General features: G+C 58.5%; 1 protein-coding gene across 1 annotated transcript in view; it reads left to right on the top strand.

Annotated features, from left to right (window-relative positions):
• The window catches only part of DNAL4 (dynein axonemal light chain 4), a 22,332-nt gene extending 15,200 nt beyond the window's left edge, over positions 1-7,132 (top strand). The window contains exons 5-6 of the mRNA XM_024761645.1: positions 5,468-5,537; positions 7,075-7,132. Coding sequence (XP_024617413.1) covers positions 5,468-5,537; positions 7,075-7,094 — 90 coding nt within the window. The 3' untranslated portion in view covers positions 7,095-7,132. The remainder of the gene's footprint in view (positions 1-5,467; positions 5,538-7,074) is intronic.
• Positions 7,133-13,070: the final 5,938 nt, after the last annotated feature.

The raw sequence follows: 13,070 nt of genomic DNA, 5'->3' as shown, positions 1-13,070 counted from the left end.
GGGAGGGGGCCAGGGGCACCGAGGCAGTCGGTGGGAGAAGGCGAAGAGCAAGGACTTGGTAATGGGGCCCGTGGCATCCAAGGCGGCGCGCACGCTGCCAAGGGGACAGACTGCCCTTGAAGCTCGCAGGGGGGCCTGTGGAGAAATCTTCTGGTGAATATTTAATGTTGTCTTGGAAGTGATGCAGAGAAGCTCCAGGATCCTGCTTAGCCCACTTCCTGCTCCTCCGGAGAACAGAGCCTACGGGCAGGCAAGGGTGTCCCCTTGGCTTGTGGGCTCCCCGGCCAGCGTCTCCCCCTCCCCGCAGCAGGACTGACAGAGCTTGTGAAGCAAGGCTTAGCTCCTTTTGGGAACAGGGAGCAGAAACCGGAGGGTGTCCTGCAGGCCCCTCCCCCAAGTCTGGGAGGGGAATTGTTCAATTTTAGCCATAAGCCACCACCCTGTTCTATTTTCCTTTTGTTCTCCTCATCTCATATTTAAAGCAACCACCTCCCACTGCCAGCTGCTGTCTTCAATCCTTAGAAAGATGGGGCGGGAGGGGGCGGGTGGGGTAGAAAGAGGGCAAGCTTCGGAGGCAGCAGTCCTGGATCCGTATTCATAATATTGCCAGACTGTCGGGTGCCCCAGGCGTGCCAGGCCCTGCACTAAGCATTTTCCAAACTCTATCTCATTTAAGTCGTGCATCCCCCCCTGTGAGGAGATACTCCCAGCATCCCCCTTTTACAGATGAGGCATCCCAGAGAGGTCAGGCTCAGGGTCTCACAGCCAAGATTCACCGTAGGCCTACAGGACACCCGAGCCCAGCTCTTAAACCTCTCCGGGAGTCTGCCCACCAGCTGGGACAGCCACTCTGCTTCTCAGATCTCAGTTTTCTCACCTGCAAAATAGGGTTCCCAGCTTTTGCCCTGCCTCCTTCCCAGGGTTACTGTAGGACACCAAGGAGATGGTGGCCATGGAGGTGGAATTGCTTTAAGGTTAGAAGTGCCGATTGGGGATTGGGGTCAGGGCCAGTCTGGGGAGCCATCTGCTGCCCTTGGGCCCCCACTTCCACTGGGAGACTTGGGAGTCTGGAAGGTGGGGCTCAGCAGGGGAGGTAGGTAATTGCCTCCAAGGCCCTGTCGGCACCGGTGCCCTGCAGGGTCAGAGCGTGAGAGGCAGGGTGACCACACACACACACACACACATCCAGTGGCCAAGGAACCCAAACAGCGGGGACCAGACCTTCCATCTTGAGTCCCAATAGCAGGCTGTGTCTGTCCTTCCAGCCTCAAAATGGCCCACTGAAGTGAGCTGGGTAAACTCCCTGAGGATCCCCTGCCCTAACAGTAGGGAAATGGCTTCATAGAGAACTTGGGATGTGCCCGAAGCGGGGGCTGACCTGGGGCAGAAGTTTCTCCTCCACATACCAATAGCCTCAGAGACGTGGTAAGAGTGGTGCCAGCTCCTCTAGAACTCTTCCCCCCTTGTGGTCCCTGGACACTCCATCTAGAGGGTCACTTTGTATCCCCACTGTGCCTCATCTTCTGTCCTGGTATCTACACTTGCTACGTTTTATGGACTTGATGGTGGAGACTATGGCTTATCTCTCTATCACAGGGCCTGATACGTATCAAAGATGCATTGTGACTAGTGAGCAAGTGAATAAAGATGGTTGGAGGGAGGGAGGGATGGATGATGGATGGATGATGGATGGATGGATGGATGGAGGGATGGATGATGGATGGATGGATGGATGGATGGATGGATGGATGGGTGGATGGGTGGATGGGTGACAAATGAGAGCAAAAGTCTTCTCCGGGAAGCTCAGAGCACCAGGCACACGAGGCAGGCACACGAGTGACAGCTCGGTCAGGGGCGTCCCTTGATTTCTGATGCCCTCGGCCAAATTTCCTGGCCCCTCACAGGAGGCCTCGGGTTTATTTGGGACGCAGAAAGTCACTCCCCTTTGATCTGGTTCGTAAGAAAAGATGAAGACCCCGAAGCAGCGTGCGTGGGTCCCCAAGGCTGGAAGGGCTTGCCAAGAGCAAGAGGGCCATCCGGGTTGTACTCAGACCCGAGTTCCAACACCAGCTCCACCGATTGCTGGCCGTGTAGCCTTGAGCGAGTCCCTTTCCCTGACCCTCATTCTCTTCATGGGTAAAGTGGGGTGAAGTCCTTGTCCTCCTATCCCAGAGGTCACTGGGAGGGTCAGGCCTATGGAGCAGCAGTTGAAAGGGGGTCAGGGGTGAGCCACTGCCATTAAAGCCTCTGCCAGAGCGTCGTCATTGGCAGGGGAGCCTTCAACGCGGACCCTGCACCCCCAGTTGGCCTGTGACGACCGCCTTCTGCCTGCTGTCCTGGTGCTCTTCCCAGCCATCACTCAGCAATGATTTAATGAGCTCCGGAGGTGCCAGGCCCTGTGCAGAGGAAATAGGCACCCACTGTGGTCCCTTGCCGTTGGGGACACAGTCTAGGGCAGACGAGCTCTAAAGAGGCTTCCTGGAGAACGCTGTACAGCCCGAGCAGAGATAAGCCGGTAGGTGTTCAGCAGACGCGTGTTCCAGGCAGAGTCCCCTGTGGAAGCCCCCGATGGCCCTGGCAGGTGCAGAAACTCTCCCTTGAACACTGTCTAGTCTGGAGCTCTTTCGGGAGCCTGGAGCCGAGGGGCTTTGCATTATATAACCCCCTACAGGGCTTAGCACAGGGCTTTGTACACAGCTGGTGCTCAATAAATGTTAAGTGAATGCCCTTATCATTTGCAAAACCTTTCAGCACATTCTTTGTGCTGCTTCTGCTGGGGTCAGGGACATGGGACAGTGGGACAAGCTTGCCGACCTGGAGGAGCTTGCAGCTACGCAGACATGGAGCTAGCAGGACAGCTCCATGTGCAAAGTGCCATTGTGGGGCATGGGTGCACCCAGGAGGGGCACCGAGACCAGAGGAGGGACATTGAACTGAAATGGACCTGAGTTCAATGCGAGGGGAAGGAATTGAGGCAGAACTCGGGATGTGTACACAAGCCCTGAAGACAGAGCGTGACATTTTCAGAAAACAAGGCCATTTGGTGGGGCGGGGGCGGGGGAGATGAGCAGGTTGGGGCGACCGTTGAGAGACGCCTCCGGAGAGTCAGGCAGGGGCCAGGCCTTTGTGGGCCTCATTCGCTGCAGTAAGGATGGAAATGGGGGCAATGAAGGAGGTGACAGCATCCGCGTGGTAGGGTCTAGCTGCCACACAGCGGGCAGGCTGGGGGTTCAGGGGGAGGCCTGCACCGGATGGAGAGGGTGCTGAATTGGGGGAAGCAACAGTGTGCAGGGACCCACTGAGTGCTGGGGACGCAGGGTTGGATGGAGGGCCTCGAGGAGGCATGGGGAGGGGTCGCTCAATCCTTCCTTGGGCTGGGTGGTCCTTGCATTTCCCCCGCCCCCAGCTTAGAGCCCCTGTGGACCTGGGAGGGGCAGTGCCACCCTGGAGATGGACCAGCTTCTTTGGAGGTTTGTCCAGAGCCAGGAGTGGGGCAGGGTAAGCATTCTGTTATTGAGGAGCCCGGAGCCCAGCCCTGCCTTCCCCTTGGCCCCTTGACCTGCGGCCCCTTCTCTTATAAGTGCTCCTAACCCCACCCCAGCCTACCTGGCTAGGGCTCCCTCCCTAGCCCCGCCTCCACTGCATCCCCAGAGCCTTGGGCACTCCCTGGACTCCATCTCTGGGCACCCCTCCAGGAGATGGCCCTCCCTCCGTGGCTGGCTCCAGCAGATGCCACCTCACTCTATCCTCGCAGTATCCGCGCCCCCTTTGAGGCTACCTGGGTGACCTAGCTCCCTGGCCTTCCAGCTGTTTGCATAGCGGCCATGGTACCACCTCCAGATCCTGGGACTCATCTCGGTGGCCCTGCTGCTACACTTGACTTCCCCCTCCTCTTGGGCCCCTTTAGGTGGCCTTGTCACAGCCAGGGCATCCCTTGCCTGATCCCCCCTGCCCACAGTTCGGGAGCCCCTGGAGGCACTTAGCCCAAAGCTGTGGGGGCTTCAGGAGCCGCAGGACTTCAAGGGTGGCAAGGGCTCTGTGGAGAGAGGGGCAGCCCAACAGAGCCTGGGGCCACAGTCCTGCAGGAGGGCCAGGGCGAACGGGGTGAGCTCTCTGCCCACCCTGTCTACACAGCCATGTCACGCTGAGGGAGAAGGACAAGCTCTTCCATGTCACCCAAGGAGAAGTTCGCTGACCAACAGCGAGAGTGCCGAACGGACATTCAGGGACTTGAGGGTGGGGCTCAGCTGGTTTCTCCCTCGCCTCCGGTCCCCTCTGTCCCAGACTCCCTCTGTCCTCTCTCCCGGCATCCCTCTCGCTGGATGCTGTGCATGCTGGGCCAGTCCCTACATTCAGCAGTGGCTCTAACCCCGGGCCTTGGCTGAGAACCCTGCTAACACGGTGAGCGCTGTGCTCCCACAGGATGCAGGTGCCAGGGAGAGGACTTGCTACCCAGACTGGCCAGGAGGGGGTCTCAGAGGAAATAGCATTTGAGCTGGGCCTGGAAGGGGTTCCTGCACGCCCCAGGGAGGTGAGGAGGGGTCAGGGCATTGCAGCTAAAGTCGCTGTGGGTGGGAGTGGACAGAGCTGAAACCGAGGCTGGGTGAGGCATACACCTGTCATCCAACCGGCAGCAGCGAACCAAGGGGGGCTTCTTGAAGGATCATGATGCCAGCCAGCCAGGAAAAAAGGTCTCCTGGCCTCTTCTCCCAGCTCGGAGGGCTGACAGGAGACAGCCAGTGGGCCAGTCACCTGCCCTGCTAGTCAGTATGAGCTGGGCTGTGCATTATACTGTAGGCCCAGGAGACCACGGCCTCCTAACCCAGCTCCATTACCCACATCTCACTCACCCATCATGACTAGAAGGACCACGCTGCTCCCTGGTTTAACCCCCACCCAATAGATTCCCCACTGCCCCAGGATAAAACCCAGCTCCTCACCCAGCCCGCAAGGCCCAGCATGGCCTGGCCTCACTGCTTCTCAGCAGGGCCCAGCTGCCTGGGCATCCAGCGCCAGCCGTGCCCCTTGGGTGTGGGGTTCCAGGGTCAGTGAGGGCCAAGCCAAGTTGACAGAGGCGCCCAACCAGACCCCCTGGGGTACCTACCTCACCTGGTGATGCTCCCACATCAAGGAGGCTGAGTTGTACCCCCAGCATGACCAGCTGGGTCCGTCCTGTTGGAAGAGGGGCTACCAAGAGGGTCGTGGCCTTGGGTACAGCCAAGTGCACCCCGTGGCCCCACCCCATGCTCCCCATCCACCAGCCCTGCCCTCCCCGACCCCATCTCCACCTTGCAGTACAGAAGTCTAGGGAAACCCAGATAAAGCAGCCCCAGCAGCAGGCCCTCTTCAGATCCAGGAGATGAGGACCTGGGAGGGGAGCTCTAGGCTCTGCCGTGGACTAGCTCTGGGTCCCCAGGACCAGCCACCCCGCTCTGGGCTCATTTCCTCCTCTGTGCCGCTTTTGCAGTGCCCTTCGGCCAACGCTTCCATGGTACAATTTTCCAACTCTGCTCGGGACGCATCCTGCTTCCTCCAAGGTGAGTTCCTTCCTCCACCACTAGGTGTCCTCTGGGAGGCTGGTCTCACTGCTGCTGGCGGTGCGGGGCGACCTCTCGTGGACACATGTGGGCATAACATGGCTCGTCCCTGACTGCCCCGGCCGGGACCGCAGGAGGGCGCTGGGAGGGCCGGCCCGGCTCTGCCCACAGCCTGCTCTCCTCCCAGGCCCAGGGGGCCACAGGCCACCTCCTCGGGTTCATTGGGCCCAAGTGGGAAAAGGCGTGGTGGCTTTGAATCAGTCGGACCTGACTTCCTTCCGCTCTTCACTGGCAAACCTTTACTGAGCACCTGCTGTGTGCCTCGCCTGTGTGGGTGCTGAGACAGCCACCCAAGAGCAGGCAGGTCCCCACTGTTACTGAAGTTGTGGTCCAGCCAGTTCCCTGTGCCTCCACTTCACACTCCGAGCCCCACGTCCCTCCTGTAACTTTGCCTGCTCGACAGCCCCACCTCGCAGGGCTGCCACGACAACAGAGGTACTGGTGCTCGGGCCCTGGCCCAGGGCAGACACCCGGGACCCAGTGACTCCCTCGGTAGGTCACCAATCCCTCCTCCCCCAACCCCCCACTTCCACACTCTGCTGCCCCTTTTCCCAGAGGGTTGTTCCAAGGGCTTCCAGCGGGACCCCCCAAATCCCGGTGCCTGAGCACCTCCCCCCATGCTGGGCCGCCTCTTCTGAGAGATCATTTCGGTGCTACCCCCGCCCACCCAAGGAAGGGGTCAAGTTAATAGAATTTGACGGCGAAGCTCTTTATAAAATAAAGATCCTTTCATAGACTGAGGGAGTGCTCTAAAATTTGCCTTTCAGGCCCCTTTGGATTTTCTGCTCAGTAGGTTTGCTTAAAGCGGGGCAGTTCTGAGCCCCTGCCCCTCCAATGGCCAACCCAGGCCAGAGCATCTGGGCTTAAATACTGTCACCCCAGGCCCCAGAGAAAAACACAGGCTGGGCCAGTCCCTCTCAGCCCCCAGGGAGCCCTCCCAGAAAGCAAGAAGGCAGACCCTTGATACTTCATTCTGTGTCTGGGAGTGTCCTATCCAACCCCAAGCCTACAGTCACCCTGAGGAGGGACTCTTGCCATGCTCCACACTCCTTCCCAAAAAAGAAAAGAAAAGAAAAAAAAAACAAACCCAGGGACATTCCTCCACAGCCACTCACACATCTGTAATTTACCTGGTGACGCAGGGTGAATACACTGAAGCACAGAGAGGTCTAGTATCCTGCCCAGGGTCACACAGCCATGGGAACTTCACAGAGAAGGGACTCCAGTGCAGTGTTCTGCAGAGACCCCAGGCCCATTTTCCTGGACCATCTGGCTCACCTTCAGAAAGGCCTGCCTGTAGACCAGTTTGGGAAGGAAGCCGGGGAGCCGGCAGGTAAGTGCGAGGCGCCCTGCTGGTTCTCATTTCATCCTCACCACGGTCTCTCAAGGTAGATGACACTATTCCACTTTTGACAGATGAGGAAACCAAGACCCAGGGAGGCAAAGCCACATCCACAGTCACACTGCTCTCCCACAGGTGCCGGATTCTGTCCCTGACGCTGCGGGCAGGTTGCTGACATGCCCCCTCCACCAGGACAGCAGGTGTCTGGCCTCTGACCGCTGGGCTCTGGAGTGGAGAGCCAGGTAGGGAGTGGGCAGGGGGCCTTTCCATCTAATGTCAGGCTGACCCAGGACCAGGAGACCCCTGCCAGCTTCTACTTCTCTGACTTGGAGCAGCACAATTCAGAAATGACGGCTTTTCTCCTGGCTGGTGCGCCTCCCCCGGCCAGGTTCCTGGCAGCTCTGGGCCTGCGCCTCGGGAGCACAGACAGATCGGCAGACCTCCTCAAGCTCATCCCGGCCCTGGGGTTCCCGGCCCCCACCCCGACTCTCCAGGGACAGATTCTTCCCCTGATGCTTGGCCCCGAGCCTGGGGACAACCTGGGGGCTGGCATCCACGGTGTGTCAGACCCTCTGGCCTCGTCATCCACCAGATGCTTTCCTTGGACAAGCCCCTTAATTTCTCCAAGCCCAGCTTCCGGTAAAGGTGATGGTCACCTTACATCTCACTTCTCAGAGATTTTAGTGAGCTAATAGGGGGTAGGAAAGTTGCCTAGCACCTGATTAACAGGCACTAAATAAAAGCGTGTTTCTTTCCCTTTCCTTTCTTCTGGGGCAGAATCCTGGATTTCTGGAGGTCCCCGTGGCCGTGGGCCGAAGGGTGAATATTATCAAGGAGATTTGAGACGTCACCGCTAGCAAGAGAGCTCTGCAAAACCTTCTTCACATCCCCAGGTGAGTGGGCCCACCTCTCCAGAGTCCCCGGCCTGGGGAGACAGGCGAATCGAGAGCCCTCCTCGTGCTGAGCCACCCCCTGAGGCCTGCCCCTGCCCACTCTGTCCCCCACACCAGCCACACCTCAGTGCTTCTCCCTGGGCACCCCGCGTCCAGGGTGGACGTCGACGTGGTCCTCTGGACTCCGCCTACTCAGTCTGTGAGCTTCTCCTTGCCAGCCCCAGAGATGGAGCCTCAGACACTGGCCTGCCTCTGGCAGGGGACAGGGGGACAGTGCTAACGACAAAGGCAGCAGAGGTTACAGGGTGCTGTGAAGGGGCACATAGCCCACCCTGGGGTCCAGAGGGACTTCCTGGAGGAGACGCCATTGTCACTAGGATTTGAAAGATTTAAGAGCGTTTTTTTTTTTTTTTTTTTGAAGACGTCAGTGGATGAGAGAAATGGAATTTTTTCCCCCGAGTGTTCTTTTCACACGTGTGTGTGAAATGAAGGGTGAGGAGTGGAGGGGGTAAATATTGAGTAAGGACTTGACAAAAGAGGAACTTAAGTATTATTCGTTTTTTTGTCGTTGTGTGTGTGTGTGTGTGTGTGTGTGTGTGTGTGTGTCAGTGTGCGTGTGCGTTAGATGAGAGTTAGCCAAGAGAGCAAAGGTGAGACAGGACAGGCTGCCAGGTAGAGGTCACAGCACCAGCAGAAGCATGGAGCCTGGGAACAGCATGATGGGTGAGGGAAGCATAGGCAAGTCGCTGAGGCTGTTATTGGAATTTGAGGAGAGAAAGGAACAGACTGGGGACTGAGGTTCGGAGAAGTGGAGTGACTGGCCGAGCAGCACGGCTATTGAATCAGCCTGGCTCCCGGGCCTGTGCTCTCTCTACTATCCCAGGCCGGCTACAGAGAGGGCATGGTTGTCAGGATCTGGGCACAGGTGTTGCTGGGATCTGGGCTAAGTGGCAGACGTCACATCAACCAGTGGTGGGTGCAGAGTCAGAGCCCAAGGGAGTCACCTCTTCCTGGCAGAATGTGGGGCAGGGGTCCTTCTGCCCCCGCCCCCCCGACCCCATGCCCAGCACCAGGGCCGGGGCCTTGCATGGGCTAAACCTGGGGAGCCTGGGGGACCTGCTGAGGGACAGGAGCCAGGCAGGACCTGCCGCAGGACCTGGCCCACTTGGCACCGCCCACGGCCTTCGTCCTCCCTCAGCAGAAAACCACGTATGCGCCTCCTACCACGCGACAGAGCCCGTGCTGTGCGGCCGCCCCACGTGTCGCAGGGCTCTGGGCTCCCCTTTCTGCCCAAAGCCAGCCTGGCCAAATGCCACAGCTGCGGCAGCCCCTCCAGATGCTCCCACAACAGGAGCAAGGAGGCCAAGAGAGTCGGGGCAGACCTCTCACCTAGAACAGCTGTGGTCAAGCCACGGGCCTCCTCTCAATGCCCACCATGGTCCCCCCACTTCTCCTCTAAGGTCTAGGGCAGTCACTGGTCAAAGGGAAAGAGGAACGTGCTTTGGAGTCAGAAGGCCCTGGCTTTGTTAGTAACTGGCTGTATCACCTTAAACAAATCACATCTCTGAGCCTTAGTTTTCTCATCTGTAAAATGGAGACAACAATGCCTACCAGGAATGTTATTCATTCATTCAACAGGTATTTATTGAGCTCTTACTATGTGCCTGACCCTATATTAGGCACTGAGGCAGTGAACAAAACAGGTCAAATCCCTGCCCTCAGAGAGCTTACTTTCAAGAGAAGTACTGACAATAAATAACAGCCACAAATAAATACAATGTAGGGTGTGTTTGATGGTGATCTGTGGAGAAAAGGAAGCAGGGAAGGTGGACTGCAGGGAGGGGTAGGTGGGACTGTTCTTGACAGGGCAGTTTGAGAAGAGCATGGCCTCTTTGGGAACATGGAGAATGAGCCACGTGGCCATTGCAGGGTCGGGCCCCAGGTGGGGGAGCAGCAGAGCAAAGGTTGAGGTAGGGCTGAAGGTCACGTGGCTGCAGCGCCTGGTGTGGTCCAGGCACTGCCTCTTCTCCCCGCCAGAGGTCAGGCCCCTCGAGGACAGGCATCGTGGTCCCGCTCACCGGGAACCCCAGGGCCTGGCGCGCGTTAGATGAATTAATCAGTGGCCACATCCTTTACTAGAGAAAACCGAGCCCCAGAGAGGAATAGTGCCTGAGCTGAGCTCCTTCCCCAAGTTAAGGGCACAACTGGGATTGGGACCCCGTCTGCCGATAACCCCCGGGCCCTTTTCACGACACCCTGAGCCTGTCGGCCGTCGCCCTCCTCCCTGGGCCCAGCCTGGCCTGGCCATCTCCACATCACTGGGGTGGCCGTGGGCTGCCTGGCGCTGCTGAGCCGAGCTGCGCCCCCCTTTTCGGGCCTCCCTCTCAGGTGGGAGGTGAACCCGGGCTGCTGTGCCAGGTCCAAGGGACTCCCACCTGCTCCCGTTGTCAGCGTGACCGTCCTGGGCTTCCTCCTGGGTGAGAAGCGGGCGCTGGGAAGCCGGCCAAGCCAGTCGTCCTTTCTGTTCGCTTGTTTTGTTTCTGGCAGCAGAATTCTTTTCGCAAACAACTTTGTCCAGGGAACCCCAGTGTGGGGAACAGAGAGTACAGACCAGCTCTAGTTGAGGGGATGGGGGAAGCCCGGCCTCCAGGAGGCCCCTGAGCCCTCTCCGATCTGAGGGAACACTGGGCGAGCTGCTCTCTTGGCCACAGGCCCAACCTCTCTGTGGGCCGGTGGGGCTCAGAGGCCTGAGCTCTCTGCCGCTGGTCAGCCTCGCTGGTAACCAGGCCCACTGCTGCCAGGCCTGCCCTCCAGTGCTGGCTGCGACCCGGCTCCTGACAACCTTCCCGGTGGGTGGGCGCTGCAGGCTGCAGCCTCCCCACACCTGAGACCCCACTGGCCTCCCTGTGGTCCCCTATGGCTCCCCTCACCCGGCATTGGGGGCCTTCCCGACCTGAGCATTTCTAGAGTGACAGTGGCTATAAGTCTTTGATGGGCAACCCCCTCACTATTACCCCAGTGTCCCCGCAGGCCCTTCCTACCTTTACCTACCTGGGAACGCCCCCAGGGGAAAGCCCTCGCTAGACGGGCCCCCTGCATTGGGAGTGCGGGGTCTTACCCGCTGGACCACCAGGGAAGTCCCTCTCGATGTGTTTTTATGTGTTCGTGTGTGTCTGTGTGTCTGTGTGTGTGTCCCGGTGTGTGTTTGGAGGTGACCACAAACTTTCCTCTGTCTCTCCAAGTGCTAAGGGAGCAGGGGAGGGCTGCCCCGGGGCTGTTTTGCCCACTGTCGCTCTGAAGACATCCACGAACCACCACAGGTGCGGTTCAGATACAGACCCTGAGTTTCAGGTCTGGGGAGACCCAGAGGATACACAGCGCCACCCCTTCTTTATCCTAAGACGTGCAGCACAGATTCATTAACTCAGTCATAATATTTCAAATGAGGTTTTTAAAAAATCACTTGAAATAAAGATCATTTCATGTAACCCTCACAATAACCCCACGAAGCATTATTGTCCCCAGAGAGGCAGCTTCGAGGGCTCCACGGCCCCTGCTACACTTCCCGGCTCACTGCGAAGTTGCATCAGTGGCCTCGCCCACCCCACCCCGACCCTGCTTGAGGCCGTGGCTGAGTGGGCTACAGGGACAGTCAGTCCCCTCCTAGTCCCTCCAGGGCAGGGGGCCACTGGGCCTGAGGCCAGGGTAGCTCCATTCAGAGAGCCTTGTGGCCCTTGGTGATGTGGCCTCCCTCCTGATGGTCAGGACAGCAGTGACCACCCCAGGATGGGCCCTGGAACCCCAAGGACTAAGGAGGTTTGGCTTCTAACAGCCAAAGCCCCGGTTGTTTTTCTGTCCTTCTCGAGTTCTTTCCCTGCTGGCCAGCCCGGTGTCTTTGCCAGCTGCTCCAGACTGTGGTAGGAGAGGGCGTCCCCAGCCCCTGTCCAGCCAGGAGTATTGTTACCAAGACATGAATCAAGTCAGGTGTCCTGCCAACTGTCACCAGCCCGAACCTCAGGCTCACTGCACTTCACAGACAAGAGGGCCCCCCAAAAAGCTACGTGCAAAAATCAGTCTTTCATTTATAACGCACACAAGAGGCTTGTTAGTGACAAAGAGCTCGAGAAGAGAAGGGGTCCTCCTTCACCTCCCCTGGTCAAGTGAAGAAGCTTTTGAGAAAGGAATAACCGCCTCCTAACTACTTAGGGGTCCTCGTATCAGCCAGCACAGGCCCGGGCACACTTGTGCCCACAGCACAGGGTCACAAATGCCATGGCAGAGGGCAGGGGGAACTCGGAAGAGGCGGCCTGTGTCCTGACCTTGCAGGTGCAGATCAGCCTGCTAGGCAAGCGGGGAGGTCAGCTCACGAAGCAGGAGGAGCAAAGGCGGGGCGGCGCGAGCAGCGCTGGAGGTTTGGGTTTTTTAAGTAAATAGCTCTTATGTATTGTTTTTAGATTAATTAGTTAATTTATTTATCTTTGGCTGCACTGGGTCTTCAGCGGGCTTTCTCTGGTTGCGGCAAGCGGGGGCTACTGTTTGTTGCAGTGCGTAAACTTCTCCTTGCGGTGGCTTCTCCTGTTGCGGAGCACGAGCTCTAAGGCGCGCGGGCTTCAGTAGTTGTGGCATGTGGGCTCAGTAGTTGTGGCTCACGGGCTCTAGAACGCAGGCTCAGTAGTTGTGGTGCACGGGCTTAGTTGCTCCGCGGCATGTGGGATCTTCCTGGACCAGGGCTCGAACCTGTGTCCCCTGCATTAGCAGGCGGATTCTTAACCACTGAGCCACAAGGGAAGTCCCCTTCACGGAGTATTTGAGGAAGGGTCAGTGTGCTGGGGCGCCCCAGAACACCCCAGGTTCCATGATTCTCTAGGAGGACTCACAGGGCCTGGCCGAGTCATAGTCATGGCTATTTTCGCAAAAGGATACAGAGCTTGATTAGCAAAGGGAAAGGGCGTGAGGGCCACGTCTGGAGGAAGCCAGGCTCAGGCCTCCGAGGGCCTGGGAGGGTCCCTCCCAGTGGAGTCACAGGCGCTTAATGTCTGCTTAAGGAAGATCCTTCTGGAAACTTTATGGTGTCTGGAGGGGAGGGGGGACAGCTAGGGGAAGCGCAGAAATCACCCAGAGTCCAGTTCTGGAACTGGGGCTCACTGGAGAGGACAACAGCATGAGAGGCCTCAGGGGGGCAGAGGGACTGTTGGGCGGGAAGAGGGAGGTGGCACTGTGCTGACGGGTCCCGGGGGG

The sequence above is a fragment of the Neophocaena asiaeorientalis genome, unplaced genomic scaffold, assembly GCF_003031525.2.
Source record: "Neophocaena asiaeorientalis asiaeorientalis breed wild unplaced genomic scaffold, Neophocaena_asiaeorientalis_V1.1 scaffold473, whole genome shotgun sequence".
NCBI lineage: Eukaryota > Metazoa > Chordata > Mammalia > Artiodactyla > Phocoenidae > Neophocaena > Neophocaena asiaeorientalis.
The sequence above is the reverse complement of the archived record's forward strand: the minus strand, read 5'-3'. Positions and strand labels throughout refer to the sequence as shown.